The following is an 18,437-nucleotide window of genomic DNA, read 5'->3' as shown; positions in this document are numbered from 1 at the left end:
CTCCCTCTGCCTATGTCTCTGCCTCTCTCAGTGTCTTTCATGAATAAATAAATAAAATTTTTTTTTTAAGATTTTATTTATTTATTCATGGGAGACACAGAAAGGGAGAGCGAGGCAGAGACACAGGAAGAGGGAGAAGCAGGCTCCATGCAGGGAGCCTGATGTGGGACTTGATCCCAGGACTCCAGGATCATGCCCTGGGCCAAAGGCAGGCGCTAAACTGCTGAGCCACCCAGGGATCCCCTAAATAAAATCTTTAAAAAAAAATCCTTGCAATCAACTTTAAACATAAAAAAGAATTTACTGTTACAAATTAGGAAACACCTGATGTATTCTTTGTAGCAAGCAATAAATTTCTTTGACTCTCAAAAGAACATTCCTCTAAAATATTCGCTGTAGTTGGGGCACGTGAGTGACCCAGTCAGTTAAACATCCAACTCTTGGTTTCCACTCAGGTCATGATCTCAGGGTCATGAAATCGAGCCCTGTGCCGGGCTCCACACTGAGCTGGGGCCTGCTTGGGATTCTATTTCTCCTCCTCCCTCTGCCTGCCCTCCCCAAAATAAAAAGTAAAATAGAGGTTATGATCCTTGCCTGCTTTACTAAGTAGTTAGTTGTGGTTATGAAAGTCTTTTGTAAGTTATGAAATGCTGTATGAGTACAAATCATTGTTAGAACCACACCCTTGGGACAGGAAGAAAGTTGGTGAAGTTTGAGTTAGAAACCCTCAAAGTTTTTATCTTGTTCCTTGATTTGCAGAAAACAAATGATCTGGGAGAATTCCTGTTACTCTGTCCCTTGTTACACATGGTCGGTGTTTTCCATTCTATAGCAGTTTAACTGAGTGTACCTCCTCTTTAAGAGTCCTGATCTAGTTAGGCACTGTGCTGTTCTGATAGATCAATTCTAGGACACTTGGCTTTCTGGGGTCTTTATTGACCAATTTGAAAATACTCTCCTATGTTTCAGGAATACTCAAGAAATTTGAGGAAGAAGATTTGGATGACATTTTAAGAAAACGATTGAAGGACTCAAGTGAAATACCTGGTGCTCTGTGGCATATTTATGCAGGGAAAGACATTGATAAGATAAGGGAATTTCTTCAAAAGGTATACATTTAGGTTGCAAATAGTTTCTTTCTTTACCTTGAGCAAGGACTTTGTAATTTTTACTGGAGCTTCATTTAGCATTCAGGAATATAAGATCATTAAATAGTTTTACTTCAGAAAAGGAGGGGACTTCTTACTATTGTTGAAAGTCAAAAGCTCCTTTCTTTTGTTCCTTTTAAAGCCCATTTCATGTTGAGATATTTGAATGGCAACTTCTTTCAGTTGCTAATGATCCCTATCTTCTTATAGTGAAGAACTAAACTGTTGATGAGTCAGGTGTTACCCTTGGTGAAATGTGGTGAAAATTACAGGATATAAAAACTAGTATGTCAAAAAAAAAAAAAAAAAAAACTAGTATGTCTTAGAAACATCTAAACAAGGTGTAGGACCTTTCTTTTTTTTTTAATTTGATTAATAGTTTTGGCTTTTGACATAGGCTGCCAATTGCTGCCACATCAATTGCTGTATATATTTGAATAGACTGAAATTTTAGTAATTGTACTTTTTAGTTAGACACTGAAAGTGACATGAATTTGGAATAATTAGTTCAACCTTTTGCTCAGATATTTACTAAACATGCAATTACAGGGATTTCTTGTAAGGGACTATCACTGCTGATTTTATTATATACTTAATTTTCCATCAGAATGGATTTAAGGTTTGTCTCTGTTCAGTATGAAGTGAAGGAGCTATAGCTCTGTACCTACTATCTTATCCCAGAATACCTATCAATATTTTAATTTTAAAATATTGTAAATTATGCTTCTTAAAAGCAGAATGATTATTGCACTGGTTTGTAAAAGGATCCCTTGAAATTGACTTGTCAAAGGTTAGAAGGTTAGCACCATTTACCTACATTTTGTACTACATTTTTAAAAAAGGCAAGATCAGGAAGTGTTTTAAGAAGAAGTCCATACAGATAGTTTGGCTTTTGGGGGAAAAAAGAAGCTATTAAACCTGAGCTTTTCCTAATCTCTGTGCTATGCTTTTGAAACAATCATAAAGAAGAAACCAGATGGTTGGTAACTTTCTGGTGGATGGAAGAGGTGAGGAGGTAGTAGTATGACTCACTTTATTAACAGCATCTCAATGCGCAATATTGTTTTAATATCCTTTGGCTTTTCCAATTGTTGTAGAATATTATTTAACTTAAGTGCATACATTGTTCCATAAGATTCTAAGAATAAAAGATGGTTATTGTAAAGAAAATTGAAATATAACCAAACAGGATTTACCATTTCCCTTACTTAAAATTGAGGTATATATTTTAATTTTAATCCATATTGCAGATTTCAAAAGAACAGGGCCTTGAAGTTCTACCAGAACACGATCCAATACGTGACCAAAGTTGGTATGTGAACAAAAAGCTCCGCCAAAGACTACTTGAGGAATATGGAGTCAGAACCTGTACTCTTATTCAATTCCTTGGTGATGCCATTGTCTTACCAGCAGGAGCACTTCATCAGGTACGTAAACACTTAACTTCTCACACATCTGTTACTTGAAGGAACCAATTCTGAAAAAGAAATTGTTGGGGATCCCTGGGTGGCGCAGCGGTTTGGTGCCTGCCTTTGGCACAGGGCGCAATCCTGGAGACCCGGGATTGAGTCCCACATCAGGCTCCCAGTGCATGGAGCCTGCTTCTCCCTCTGCCTGTGTCTCTGCCTCTCTCTCTCTCTCTCTCTCTCTCTCTGTGACTATCATAAATAAATTAATTAATTTAAAAAATTTTTTTAAAAAAAGAAATTGTTCTGATAAGAGAATGACCCGCACCCAATTTGCTTTCATTAAGAAATCACGAAAATAGCTTTCCAGTGCTTGAAGAGATCGGACGTAATTAAATGCTTTGAGAACTTAAAATTGTTTCAGTGTGAGCCAAATTTCCATTTTTGTATTGTTTCTGGTTTAGTGGATTAAAATCTCATTTTTAAGACTTAAGGGAGAAATAAGAGATACTATATATTCAGTTCTCAGAAGTGAGACTTAACACTTAAGAATTAAGACTTAAGAGATCACACATTTTCTAAGGCACCAAATTGAGCAGAATGAAGTGTCAGCTAAACCATTCCATAATTCAGGCTTTTAGTGTAAACTCTCGCCTTATTAGTTTGCCAACATAGCAATAGCATGTCCAAAGAAAGATGATACATAATTTTTATAGCTGTTGATCTGTAACATTTAAAAACAAAAATAAACACATTGTCTTTGTTGCTGTGGCTTAACTATGTGGCACCTGGGAAAATGGCATGGAATAGATAGTGGGCATGGAGGATTGGATTAAGAACATACAGTGGATTCCTATAAATAGACTGCAGCTACCACAGACCAGCTTAGCCCTCATAGTAACAGAGTATGGAGAGGAAACCCAGAACCCCAAATGTTAGTTCACTTCAGAGTTGGTTCTTCACCTTTCCTACCACCTAGTAATTGAGATGTATCTGATCTATGTACTTTTATCAAGGAATGATTTCCACATTTTATGTAACTACATAAGCAATTACTGCCTGTTGAGCATTGTGACACCAGTATATAATAGCACAAATATTGCTTAAGTGATAATAGTTGCTTAGTTTTTAATATGTCAAACTCAGGGCTGAATTTTTCATTTCTACATATCAGATAGCATTTAAGAAAATGGTACATTAATCTTTTTGTAAATAGAAAGAATTCTTTGATAATACAAGATAAGTTCCCTTGAAAAGCCTTACATATTTAATTTATCCAGTATCTATTTTTTTTTAAGATTTTATTTATTTATTCATGAGACACAGAGACACAGGCAGAGAGAGGCAGGCTCCATGCAGTGAGCACAACGTGGGACTCGATCCCAGGTCTCCAGGATCACACCCTGGGCTGAAGGCGGCACTAAACCACTGAGCCACCTGGGCTGCCTCAATATCTATTTTCTTAAAGTTAAACCGGTGCAGTTTTTTAAACAGAGGTATAATTTCAGTGCACAGTTCTCCAAGTTTTGACTAATATATCATTAGGTAACAACACAACAAAATATCAAACACTTCCATCACTCTTAAAAATTCCCTACTGCCCTTTTTTACTCAGCTTCTCCCATCTGACATTCCTTTTTTGTTTTTCCATCTGACATTCCTACAACTGCTTATGTTTTTCTCCTGTAGTTCTGCCTTTATTGAATGTCATAGAATATGTAGCTTTTGAGTCTAACTTTTCTTATTCACCATATAAAACATTTGAGATTCATCCATGTTCGATATACCAGTAGTTGGATCTTTTTAATTGCTGGCTAGTTGTTCATTGTATAAATGTAACAGTTTTTTTAAGCCATTCACCAGTCAAAGAACGTTCGGTGGTTTCTAGGCTGGGACAATAATAGGTAAAGCCACCAAAAACATTTGCATACAGGTTTTTCTTTTTAAAGATTTTATTTATTCGAGATAGCAGGAGCAGGGGGAGCAGAGGGAGGGAAAAACAGGGAGCCCGACACTGGGGGCTCAATCCCAGGACCCTGGGATCATGACCTGAGCTGAAGGCAGACAGTTAACCAACTGAGCCATCCAAGCTCCCCATCATACAGGTTTTTCTATGAACATCAGTTTTTATTTCAGTTGGATAAATACCAAGTAATGGAATTTCCTGGTCATATAATAAATGTATGATTAACTTTATAAGAACCTGCCAGGTGGTTCTCTAAAGTCATATCATTTTCTATTCCCCAAAGTAATCTATATGAGTTCCATTTCCTCTGCTTATTGGCAGTATTGTTTTTAAGCATATGAATAAGTGTGCATTGGTATCACATTGTAGTTTCAGTTTACTCTTTCTTAATAACTATGTTTAGCATCTTTTCATGTGCTGATTTGCCATCATCTACATATCTATTTTGGTAAATCTTTGTGTTCAAGTATTTTATACATTTTTGCAGTTAGGTTTTCTTTGGGGGGGGTTCATTTTTCTTACTGAGTTTTGAGTAGTGTTCTTAACTACTCTACTTTATAAGCTCTTTATCTGATATTCTCCTGAACTGTGACTTGTCCTTAACATTTGCTTAATGGTGTCTTCCAAAGAGCAGTGTTTTAATTTTGATGAAGTTCAGGTGATCAATTTTTTCTTTTATGTATCAGACTTTTATTGTTGTATACTCATAGTTACTGCCTAGCTCAAGATCACAAACATTTTCTCTTACATTTTCTTCTAGAAGCTTTATTGTTGTTAGTCTTAAATTTAGATCTGTAATTCCTTTTTAGTTAATTTCTGTACATAGAGCAAAGTATGGACCAAGGTTCGAATTTTTTTTTACATATGAATAGTTTAAGTTTAGTTTTTCTTAGTACTATCTATTGAAAAGACTATTTTCAAATAATTTTTATTTTGAAATGTAATACAGTTATATGATTTTTAAGAATCCAAATAGTACAAAAGGATTCACAGTAAAAATTCGATCTTTTTCTCACCTTTGCCCTCTGTTCCCCTCCTTCAGAAGCATTCACTGTTTACCACAGAGATTCTATGCCATGTACATGTCTGTCTGCCACTGCTTTTGTATGGGGAGAGACCATGTGTTCTCAAAATAGTAGGCAGAGTGATCCTTTTAAAAAGTTTAGCTCACATAACACTGCTCAAAGCTTTACAAGGCCCTAAATGATCTGCATTTGTATCTTGTCCATGCCCTCATGTGTACACACATAAACTACCCCCTTCACTGCTTTCCTTCCTTCTCCCTGGCCACCCTGCCCTATCTATGGTTTTCACATACACCATGCAGGTTTCCACTCCAGGGCCATTGTGCTTACTAATCCTTTAGCCTGGAATTCTTTTTTTCAGATATCTGTAATAAGACTTGCTTCTTCACATTCTTTAAAGTTTGTTTATTCAAATGTCACCTTCCTCAGTGAGGTCTTCCCTAACACCCTAGTTTAAAAGTGCAAATTGTGTCTTCCGATTCCCAGTCATCTTCCCTGCTTTATTCTCCTCCATTTTGATCATCACCTCCTGACATTACTCATAATTTATTTGCTTTGTTTATTGTCTTTTAATCCCCACTGGAATATAAGGTTCATGAAGACAGAGTTTTCTGGGTTTTTTTCATTGCTTTCTCCTATGTTTAGAATAATGCACTTAAATATTTGTAAGTCCTGACAGCCTGAAAATATGTTCTCCTGTACAACATTTCACACATGTATAGATAAAAACAAAGTTATGACTTTACGTAATTTATATATATTGTGCTCTTTGTACAAACATGTAAATTTTAGCCTTTTCCTGGATGTGTCTTCTCTGGCTACTTCAGGAAAGTTTACGTAGGTTGGATTCTAACTTTCAATTATGACTATAGACATGAGTACATAGAACAATATGTTTTCTTTTGAGATACATAGGAATATCACTTAGATTCTAGAGAGCAAATTTCATCATAGATTTCTAGAGTATAAAAGATGTTATACTTAAATATACTGAAGCAGCATGTATAACCTAGACTGGCAAATTCTATTTTGAGCTCTGCTACTAACTTGCTCAGTGTTCCAAGACCACTCTGCTACATATTTGGCATAAAATTGCCAGCTATAAGCACAAAAATTTGTCTTTTCCTTATGTGGTGTGATAATGACACATGGTTATTTGTACTCTGTAAAGAGGGTGTTGTCCATGACTCAGAAGTGATGATCATGTAGTTTTGAGAGAATTAAAAGGAAGTAAGAACTCTCTGTTCACAGTATTAACTTGAATTTGAGATGTATGATTATTTACAACTTAGTTCTTAGAGGTCCTGAAAACTTCATTGATGACTTCACTTCCAATATACTATAGGTAGCTCTTAAAATCAACCAGAACTCTTAAGTTAGTACTTCTCGTGTGTTAGCATACATCAGAATTTCCTAGAAGGTTTGATAAAACAGATTGCTGGACCCAACCACCAGAATTTTTGATTCAGTGGGTCTGAGGAAGAACATGAAATTTTACATTTTCTAACAAGTCCCCAGGTAATGCTTTTGTTTACTCTCTGAGGACCATGCTTCAAGAACCATTGGCAGATAGGGAAGTCCTTGCAAACCCAAGGCACCTATCAAAAAATGGTTTTGACCAGATGATACATTGTATTCTTTGGTTTGTCAGCAGGGAGTACCTTGAGTACCCACACTGAGTAGCCACAACCCTCCATATATATTAAGAATGGATGCCTGGGTGTCTCAGTGGTTAGGCATCTGCCTTTGACTCAAATCCCGCGTTGGGCTCCCTGCATGGAGCCTGCTTCTCCCTCTGCCTGTGTCTCTGCCTCTCTCTCTCTCTCTCTCTCTCTCTCATGAATAAGTAAATATATAATATTAAAAAAAAAAGAACTACTCTACAATTGCAGGTTTAATCTTTAACATTTTTTGATGTTTGCCACACATCACAGAGTGTATCTGTGAAACCCTAGTGTATCACTAGATGGAGCAAGTGGACCCTGACCTCCAGGATTTACTTTGTCTTAGCTCTAATACCTGATGTTCTCAGTGGCATTCATTCATTCATTCATTCATTCATTCATTCATATTTTTTGGTTTGTTTTGAAGATTTTATTTATTTGAGAGAGAGCATGAGCAGGGGGGAGGGCAGAGGCAGAGGGAGAAGCAGATTAACCACTGAGCAGAGAGCCTGACAGGGAACTCGATCCCAGGACCCTAAGATATGACCAGAGCCAAAGGCAGAAACTGACTGAGCCACCCAGGTTCCCCAGTGGCCTTCATTTTAAACAGCAACAATTTAAAACAAACAAAAAAAAAACCACAAAATCTTCTTCTTTTTTTTTTTTTTTTTAAAGATTTTAGTTATTTATTAGAGTATGAGTGGGGAGAGGGGAAGGGGCAGAAAAGAAGGAGGCTCCCCAGTGATCAGAGAGCCCAACATGGGGCTCAATCCCAGGACCCTGCAGATCATGACCTGGTCCAAAAGCAGCCACTTAACTGAGCCACCCAGGGACCCTGCCACAAAATCTTTATGATAAATTTGTCCTTAGCTGTTTATCTTAATCATGTTTGGTCATTCATAGTGAGTTTATTTTATTTTTTTTTTTAATTTGCATTTATTTATGATAGTCACAAAGAGAGCGAGAGAGAGAGGCAGAGACACAGGCAGAGGGAGAAGCAGGCTCCATGCACCGGGAGCCCGATGTGGGATTCGATCCTGGGTCTCCAGGATCATGCCCTGGGCCAAAGGCAGGCGCCAAACCGCTGCGCCACCCAGGGATCCCTCATAGTGAGTTTATAATACTCCTAAGTTGTGAATTCTCTGCATTCATAATGCTAAAAGGACTTTGGCAAAACCTTTCACTTTTTTTTTTTTTTTTTTTTTTTAAGATTTTGTTTCTTCATGAGAGACACAGAGAGAGAGAGACAGAGACACAGAGCGAGAAGCAGGCTCCTCAAGGAGAGCCCGATGTGGGATTCGATCCCTAGACTCCGGGACCACACCCTGAGCTGAGGGCAGACAACCTCTGAGCCACCCAGGCATCCCAAAACCTTTTACTCTTAGTCACTATGTATACCACAGTGACTGTGTCAAGATATAATAGCCTTCCTACTGTGAACACAAAGAGTTACATTTTCTAAACATTTCCTATTTATGATTACAATTGATCCCATAGGCAAGTATGAATAAGACAGTTTGTCAAAGGAGTAAAATGTAATTGACTCATAGATGGCCAGAAAAAGGTATTAAGTAGAATGAGAAGTTAAAAAAGGTTCTGCTTTTAACACTAAACCTTGTCTCTTCAAACTAACCTGTAAGCCTTTAAGCAAAATCTATCAGGTTGAGGTCATTAGAAAGTATCATAGCATTTTTAAGCACTAATAAAAGTCACAGTTCAAAAGTGATTTTAAAATAACCATGAACTGGCAAAAACTGACAGAATCAACTTTTCTAGAACTGTGGAATCTAATCCAAAGTTACATCAATCGAGGACTATTCAGTGAAGAAAAGGGCAGCTGATTTGGGACAGTTAAGGAAATCTCTGACAGGTCACTGGCTGACCACTGAGATAACAGACTTCAGTGATCACACCCAACAAAGAACACAGTCTGCAAGAATAGTGTGGAAAAGTCACGAAAGAAATGTATGACTAAGGCCTTGTCCGACAATCAGCAGCAAACCCTGAGGCAGAAAAAGAATCTTATTTCCAGTAGCCACATTATAATGTTCAGGTGTCCAGTTTTCAGCAAAAAGTTGTAAGACAAATGGAAGCCATACAGTATGCCTATTCATAGGGGAAAACAGTCGGGATCCCTGGGTGGCGCAGCGGTTTGGCGCCTGCCTTTGGCCCAGGGCGCGATCCTGGAGACCCGGGATCGAATCCCACGTCAGGCTCCCGGTGCGTGGAGCCTGCTTCTCCCTCTGCTTCTCCCTCTGCCTATGTCTCTGCCTCTCTCTCTCTCTCTCTCTCTCTCTCTCTCCCCTCTATGTGACTATCATTAAAAAAAAAAAAAAAAACATAGGGGAAAACAGTCAGCAAAAACTGTCTTTTAGGAAGTCCAGACATTGGACTTACTAGACATAGACTTGAAGTCAACAGCCTTTTATTTTTTTTATTTTTTTTTTTTTTTTGAAGTCAACTGTCTTAAATGTGCTCAAAGAGCTAAAGGAAACTGGTAAAGAAAATCAGGAAGATGGCATATGAACAAAATTAGAATATTGATGAAGAGACAAATTCTAAAACAGTAGAACTAGACATGCTCAAAGAAAGGTACATGCCAGAACTTTTGAAGGACTTAATCCCCATGGGCATGTTCACGTAAGTGAAAGACGTAACAAGACAGGACATCTGGAGGCTGTATGCTGGTATGACTGAATTAATATAGGACCGTACAGCATCTGTTCGACAAGATGTTACAGGAGCTGGGTTCCTTTCGGCTTGCCATTTGTTGGCTGATTTATCTTGGAACAGGCACTGAAGTTCTTATCCATAGTTTCCTGCTCTGTGAAATAGAGCATCTGTTCTAGAAACATATAGTAAAGATCCAATGAGACTGTATAGCAGTGCTGAGAATGTGAGGACTCACTATGTTCATCCTGCAAAGGAACCAGCAACCTAATGATTAAAGGAAGAGAATTTTTTTTTAAGATTTTATTTATTCATGAGAGACATAGGCAGAGAGAGAAGCAGGCTCCCCGCAGGTATCCTGATAAACGGGTATCATGATCCCAGGATCATGACCTGAGCTAAAGGCAGACACACTCAACCACTGAGCCACCCAGATGCCCCAAGAATGGTTATTTATGCTACCAAGTTGTCAGTAGAAGGACATTACTTGACTTAAAGAAGTCTGCAAGCTTGAGCAGCTGTCCAGGTCAGACATCATACCCAGAGGAAGAATTCCAGCACCTTTGGAATCCACCACACCATTGTCAAATTAGATTTTTTCAGTCTTCTATTCCTCACTTATATTCTTCTTGTACCTCCCAATTAAACTTACTTTCATCTTACTAAAATTAGGATTGGTGTAGGGGTACCTGGGTGGCTCAGTTGGTTAAGTGTCCAACTCTTGATTTCAGTCAGGTCCTGATCTCAGGGTCATGTGTCAGGCTCCGTGCTCAGTTCGGAGTCAGCTTGTCCCTCTCCTGCTGCTGCTGCTTTCTCTCCCTCTCCTTCTCTTTCTTCCAAGTAAATAATTTTTTTTAATGGAATTAATGTAAACACTTAGTTTTCAGTTATTTCTCCTTTCTCAGGAATTTTATGATATCCTTTCATATCATTCGAAGACAACCTAGAACATCATAAAATCCAGATTGGATCAGCTTGGTCCTTTCTGTCATTATACTAAACATGAATAGGAAACAATTCCAAGAAATAATGAAGTACCGAGTCAGTTTGTACATGGTGTACAAATTACACATAAGACTATTGACTGGCTTCTTGTGAAAACCATTTAGTCAGAGGAGGGACAACTATTGAAAACAGTTGTACTGATGCCACTGGAGCCTAAAGGTATTATCGTTGGTTAATTTGGAAGAAAGGCACAAAAAAAACTAGAATAATTTGAAAACTCCTGTGAGCAATAGATCTGTCTAGAACAGTTCCTCACAAACTAAATTTCATTTCTTTTGCTTTCATTTCCTTTTTTTTTTTTAAGATTTTATTTATTTATATATTCATGAGACACAGAGAGAGGCAGAGGGAGAACCACGCTCCCTTTGGGGAGCCCGATTCATGACTCAGTCTCAGGACTCCAGGATCTTGACCTGAGCCAAAGGCACGGTCAACCACTGAGCCACCCAGGTGCCCCATTATCTACTTTCTATTGTAAAAGTTAACAGTGAAGGTGCCTGGGTGGCTCAGTCCATTAAGTGTCCGAGTTGATTTTGGCTCATGTCATGATCTCGAGGTTGTGAAATCAAGACCTGAGTTGGGCGCCATGCTCAGCGAGGAGTCTCCTTGAGATTCTTGCCCTCTCCCTCTGCCCTTCCCCCCATTATCATGCTTGTTCTCTCTTTAAAATAAATATTTAGAAAAAAAAGATGGCTGGGTGGCTCAGTCAATTAAGTATCTGCCTTTGGCTCAGGTCATGATCCTAGGGTCTTGGGATCGAGTTCCATATTGAGCTCCCTTCTCAGCAGGGAGTCTGCTTCCCCCTCTGCTCCTCTCCCTGCTTGTGATCTCTCTCTCTCTCTCAAATAAATAAAATCTTTAAAAATAAATGAATAGGGATCCCTGGGTGGCGCAGCGGTTTGGCGCCTGCCTTTGGCCCAGGGCGCGATCCTGGAGACCCGGGATCAAGTCCCACATCGGGCTCCCGGTGCATGGAGCCTGCTTCTCCCTCTGCCTATGTCTCTGCCTCTCTCTCTCTCTGTGTAACTATCATAAATAAATTTTAAAAAAAAGAAGAAAATATTTAAAAATAAATGAATAAAGTTAACAGTGAAATGACCCAAATGCTGTGAAAGCCAAAGGACCAGCAGTAGACATCAGATTGTTTGCACTGAATGGTAAAGCAGATAGTTACCAGTTAGCTTTTTTTTTAATAACACCAAAAAAATCCCTTTTACATTTACAAAAAAGTCTCCACATGAAAGCTTTTCAGTGATGTAGCTCTCATAAAAATAAGGTGTTATGCTTTGAAATGCATTTGATGTTTTAGAGAAAATAAGTTCTGTGGTATTGCTGCCTCCTAAAATTTAGATTTTATTGTTTCTGTTTTGGGGATAGGTACAGAATTTTCACAGCTGTATTCAGGTAACTGAAGATTTTGTGTCTCCAGAACATCTTGTACAGTCATTTCATTTAACACAAGAACTGAGACTTTTGAAGGAGGAAATCAATTACGATGATAAACTACAGGTAAGAAATGAGCTTTCTAAGGAGCTTCTGTTCTACATGCCTTTTATAAACAGGATGCACGTAGAACAGCTTAGGTGGGGATCCCTGGGTGGCGCAGCGGTTTAGCGCCTGCCTTTGGCCCAGGGCGCGGTCCTGGAGACCCGGGATCGAATCCCACGTCGGGCTCCCGGTGCATGGAGCCTGCTTCTCCCTCTGCCTGTGTCTCTGCCTCTCTCTCTCTCTCTCTCTCTCTCTCTCATAACTATCATAAAAAAAAAAAAAAAAAAACCAGCTTAGGTGATCACTGCCTACATTGTCATATTAGGATAACAACCACAGATTAACAATATGCATTTAATTGTATGAGTTTTAGTGGCCCTTAGTCTAACTTGCAATTTAACATTTTTTAACTTTGACTCTTTTTTTTTTTAATTTGGCTTTTCTCATTAAGAAAAAAAAATTTTAATATAGCAGTTCTTCATGTGTTACTTTATCTCCAGCTGAAGTGATTAGAAATACCAACATCTCTTTCAGGTTAAAAATATACTGTATCATGCAGTCAAGGAAATGGTGAGAGCTTTGAAGATACATGAAGATGAAGTAGAGGATATGGAAGAAAACTAGGTGTGGTCCATCCAGTTCGATGTTTTTTGGCTGTTGAACTGGAATTACTCTCAGACGATGATATGTATGCACATTGACTTAAGCTTCATAAAACCATCAGTGCCAAGAAATTTCTCTTTTGTAGTAATTACTTGTTACTGATACCGCAGCAGTATAGCATATGTCACAACTCCTGTGATTTAATGTTAGTTATGAAAACAAGCTAAATTTAAAAAGCAGCACTTCATAGCTGTTTTTGTATTATAGTGTATATGATGTTTGTGAAAATGCCAGATTTAAAATGATGTATTTATTTTTGAGGAAAAAAAACCCACAAAATTCTATGCTATATTGTTGATCAAGTGTAAATGTGACCTTGTACAGTTTACTAAAATAACTGATATTTTTCACTACATTGAGACAGTTACTGTGAGAATAGGACACAAACACCAGCTATTGCCTGCATTTGGGAAATTGCTGAATCGCACAGCATTCATGTCATAATCAGAAAATTACTGCCAAATAATTGTAAAATTTGTAAAATATGAAGTATATAAAGTAGATACTAAATATGGACACTTCAATATTTTGTTGAAGCTATTGACTGTACAATTAAACATTTTCAAAAGGTGTAATTTATTTAAAATTGTCTCATTTTGGTAAAATTTATGTGAACTTTTAAAGCTAAATATTAAACTTAATATGCTATGTAAATATATACATATATACATTTAATGATGTATTTTTTTAAAACATTGGCTTGCTTTTATTTGTTAAAAGTGCAAGTGTTACATATGGCTTTGTACATTAAAGTTGAAAGGGGTTTTACATTTTCCATTAAAAAGACTTTATCAAAAAATGGCTTGTTCCAGAGTTGTTCTTCCTCTTATGACATACATAATACTAGGGATTCATCATGATGATGACTACTAGCATTTTCTTGTAATACAGCATTCTCTTCTGGAACATTTCTTTTACTCTTAGAAGTTTCCAACTTTTCTTCAGATTTTATGAACCATCATAAGTGCCTCAACTTAATTGTCCTGTGGCCCAACTAAAGAAAGGACTACGAGTAACTCCCATTTGTTATTTATGAACGCATTTTAATTGAAATAAAAACCCATACATGAATTTTAAAAGCCATGATTATGAGCATATGTGATCAGTTTCAAGTAGGTGTTTGTTTTTCACAGCAGAGATAGCTGGTAATACAATTTTGTTGGTGGGGGGAAGCAGTGGCAGGGAAGTGGCTAACGTCAGCAGCCTAGTTGAGTAGTTCTGCTTACTGTGTGACCTTGGTAATTCGAGTTAATTTGAAACCTTGGTCTTAATAGCTATTTATCAGTTGGCTGGTCGCTTTGAGGTTCACAGAGCCCTATTTGAAGCTCCTGGAAATACGTAGTCCTCCACTGACACCTGCAGGATATTGAAGGGACAGCCTTTTATTTTTACCTGAAAGCGCAGCTTAAAAGAAAAAAGTAGTAAGTAGCCCAAGTTGTGACCATGCAAGTTGCTTAGTTTTCATCCTGTTGCTTCCATCTACCCCTTTAGCTCCATGTGGGCTATTACATCACCTTCCACTTGGGCAGGTTCTCAGGACTGAGCAGTGGCCCACGTGGCATAAGAGTTCATGGGATGGATGATGACTAGATGGCTAGAAAAATTGGGCTGAGGAATAGCTCAAATGATTATGTGAATCTTATGTAAGTTTTTTACTTTTTAATACTGTTTTTCAAAACATTTCAATGCATTCAATACTTTTTGCTTAACACTTTGAAAAGTCCCATCTGATTTAATTTTGATATAAAATTAATTTCAAATCCAAGATATTAAATCTGGAGTAGACTGCCTGCTGGTTTCCTAAAGTCTGCCAAGAACCCAAAGTCTTGTGCTGATTGTCTTCCAAACTTTTTTGCTTTTTGGCTGTTGTTTGAGCCACCTTCTAACCATACTACAATTCTACAGAATAGCTGAAACTAAGGAAAAGTGGCTTCTTTCAGAGTACACTCAACCGATAAAAGTATTCTATCCATGGTCTGAATTCCATGCTAGTGACTTAATTCTTGGTACGGCAGGGTGGAGAGAGTAGACTATAATGGTTACATCATTAAAGACATTAGACTTTTTGGAAGGCCGGGAGTTGTGTTACTGATCATATCCCTGATGGAGTACTTAGACTGACCATTTACCTTGTTTCCTCCATCCTTTTGGTTGGCTCAGATGCTTCTCCCATATGAAACGATCTGAGCATGTCTGTTTCCTCCCCATAGAGACAGAGTAATAAATGTGTAGGATAATCTGAAAAGTTTCAAGGAGACTTTATACAGGGAAACTTGTGCTAAGTATTTAGGTTCCTCCCATTTTACTATAATTTGGACCTGAATATGAATTCCTTTTCCTGACCAATGAAGTACTTGAATCCCAATCCGTTTCTCTTCTGCCAACACAGTCCTGGATCGTAACACCCATACAATGTCTAGTTACTTCCCTTTTAATAATATCTGTGTAAGATTAGTGAGCTTCAGAAGAAAAATGTTCTCTCCTACCTTTACTTTGCTTGTTCTGTGTGTGTATACATGCTATAGATAGAGATGAAAATTTATCATGTTCTATCTCTAGATGCCAACCTATCAAAGACACTCTGCCAGACCAGATCAGGAATGTTGTCCACAGAAGAGGAAACAAAAGAAAGTGATTTAATTACCATTCTGCAACTGTACCTTACACTGTAAACGGGTGTAGCAAGTGGCCAAGATTCAGGCTCAACTTTATGATGTACCTGGTTACACAGTAATCTCGATAGTGACACCTTGAAACTATATGAAAGGTATAGGAACGGAGTAGTATATAAAGTACTTTGGCTCTCACAGTAATCAATCTGGTTCTTGTAATGAAAACAAAGTGACTTTCAAACAAAAATGAAATGTTGGCGAGCTCCAGGTCACTGGCTACATACAAAGTGCGTTCCCTTTCTTGATTGGGAAGATTTTACAGCTGACTTAAGCTGTTCACTCAGTTCTCTGTAAATAAGCCAACCAGCTGCAGGAAAGACTGGAGGATTGCCTATCTTTTCTGTGTCTTGTCTATGAAAAAGACCTCAGCCCTGGGGTCATGGAGGGGCAAATCAAGAATGGTGTGTTGTATGTGTGGGTCACAGCTGGACTCCATTTTGAGAGGAGGTACATTCTGAGGACAAATGAGCCCCAACAATGCTCTCCTGTCCCCTAGTCTTTGACCCCAGATTTGACAGACGAAAGATTTGGATAGCTGGGTCAGTGAACAAATCAAAATGAAGCAGCACAAAACAAGATGAAGATTGGGCCCCAAGAGGAGGTAGCATAGTCCTCTGCAACTGTAGTGAGGGTGGTAACTGATTCACAGCTCCTGTCGAGCTATCAATACAGGGATGGGGAAAAGCACAAGATCAAGGTTAAGATTTTGTTCGGAAACTTTTTTCCAGATGTAAATAATAGTGGCCAGCCTGTAATGTTTTGCAGAAGGAGATTGAATGAATCCCTTGAATCCCACTATAGTCCTTCCCTAAAAAAACCACTGCTCTCTGCTGAGTCCAGTAAAAACCACAGGACCTAAAGGGGGAAAGGGGAGGATTTGGGCATAACACTGAAAAACTTTTATCAGTGACACATTTTTAAGACAATAGTGTCTTACATATGTTAAATGTTAAGAAGTAGATTAACGCTATAAAATAAATCTGGCACTTTACTATGAAGAAGACAGACCAGAAATTGGCTTTGGCAAAGGGCATCAGATAGGTTGCTGCTTGTGACAAACACTGAAATGGTGGAAATAGGGTTCTATGAAATCAGAGGGAAACACCAGCTGTGGATGGATGAGTGGGGGCTCAATGCCATCATGAGGGTTCAGGTGCTGCAGTTTTCTGCATTCAACTTAAGGTTTTCTTGCAATGAAATTGCCTGTTAAGCCAATACAAAATGCCTATCATGCTTAAATTATTCCCCATAAATTTATGTTGGGACAAATTTGAATTTTCATAACACCACCACTGAGCTGACTCTACACAACAAAAAATTCTTCAAAGCTTTGAGCCAGTGACGCTATAGGATTTCAGAAACAAATTCTAGTAAATTAAAAATTTTGTACATCTGTTGAATTATCACATGATTTGCATCACCTCACTTTCCCTCCCAGAGGAGAAATGAAAGTAGCGATTGAGTCCAGTGACTAATGGTTACGTATAGGGGCACCTGGGTGGCTCAGTGGTTGAGCAGCTGTGTGTAGCTCCTGGGATCAAGTTCCGCATCAGGCTCCCCTTGGGGAGCCTGCTTCTCCCTTTGCCTATATCTCTGCCTCTCTTTGTGTGTCTCTCGTGAATAAAATAAAATCTTAAAAAAAAAAAAAAAAGTATAAGCTCCAGAAATTGTAGTCCTGGGGAATTGCTGCCCTTCCCTTGTTAATGGAGCTTTTGATACCATACATAGGACATTGATCTACCGCCGTCTGCTTTGACATATGTTCTTAGGAGTCCACATCTGGTTCTAAGTATTCTATTCACATCTTTCCAACCATTAGCAGTTTCTTGAATTTTTCAAGTCCAATGTTTAGTCCTCATCCAGCCACACAGTGTGTCATTCCTGGTGTTCAGCACATTTTCTGTGATGGTCAGTGACTCAGAGCCACCACTGTCAACCGAACTATGGAGAGAAGGGTTTATTTAAAAGGTAGACAGGGATGACTACTAATTGAGTCATTTTTGATTGTTAAAAAACCTCAGGAGTCTTAAAAATTGCTTTTTTCCTGAATTTATCAAGATACCACCAAGTATGAAAAATTGGGGGTAAAGGGAGTGTTGTAGTTTCCTAGAAATGACCACTGTTATTGGTTTACTTGCCACAAATCTTTTCAGTGTGGTTTTTCCACTTCACAAAGCAGAGATCCATGTATTATATAGAGATTGGTAATGCTGTTTGGGTTTGTCTTTTTTTCCAACTACTGTGCCATCCTAACTTTTAAACTAAATATTTCTCATAGCTTTAGAAACCCACAAATAGTTTTGCCACTGTGGAAAGATAATGAAAAATAGCATTTAAGAATAGCCAAAGATGGGGGCACCTGGCTGGCTCAGTCATTAGAACATGCAACTCTTGATCTTGGGGTCATGAGTTTGAGCCCTACGTTGGGTGTAGAGATTACTTTTAAGAAATGTTTTATTATTTATTTTGTTTCATTTATTATTTAAAATAGCCTATGATAAGTTCAGAACTCTGTCTTGAATTGTGAGCCTATTCATTCTGTTGCCAGTCTTAAAATAAATGAGCCTACATTTCAAAAATTGGACAAATAACTGTTTATAGCCAATCAACTTTAAACATTTTTTAATTCCACTATAGGTATAGTACTGTAATAGAAAACCCTAGAGACCCCTCCAAAAAGCTACTAGAACTAATAAGTTCAGTAAGGTCACAAGATACAAAATCAATATG

The 18,437-nt window shown here is 38.1% G+C and overlaps 1 protein-coding gene across 8 annotated transcripts in view; it reads left to right on the top strand.

Annotated features, from left to right (window-relative positions):
- The window catches only part of JMJD1C (jumonji domain containing 1C), a 330,739-nt gene extending 313,381 nt beyond the window's left edge, over positions 1 to 17,358 (top strand). For all 8 annotated transcript variants that reach the window (XM_072823247.1, XM_072823243.1, XM_072823242.1 and 5 more), the window contains 4 exons: positions 970 to 1,109; positions 2,399 to 2,575; positions 12,262 to 12,393; positions 12,907 to 17,358. In XM_072823247.1, the coding sequence (XP_072679348.1) occupies positions 970 to 1,109; positions 2,399 to 2,575; positions 12,262 to 12,393; positions 12,907 to 12,996 (539 nt within the window). In that variant the 3' untranslated portion in view covers positions 12,997 to 17,358. The remainder of the gene's footprint in view (positions 1 to 969; positions 1,110 to 2,398; positions 2,576 to 12,261; positions 12,394 to 12,906) is intronic.
- The last annotated feature ends 1,079 nt before the right edge of the window (positions 17,359 to 18,437 follow it).

This window comes from Canis lupus, chromosome 4 (genome assembly GCF_048164855.1).
Source record: "Canis lupus baileyi chromosome 4, mCanLup2.hap1, whole genome shotgun sequence".
NCBI classification, from domain to species: domain Eukaryota; kingdom Metazoa; phylum Chordata; class Mammalia; order Carnivora; family Canidae; genus Canis; species Canis lupus.
Note: the sequence above shows the minus strand (reverse complement) of the source record. Positions and strands in the feature narration are given on the sequence as shown.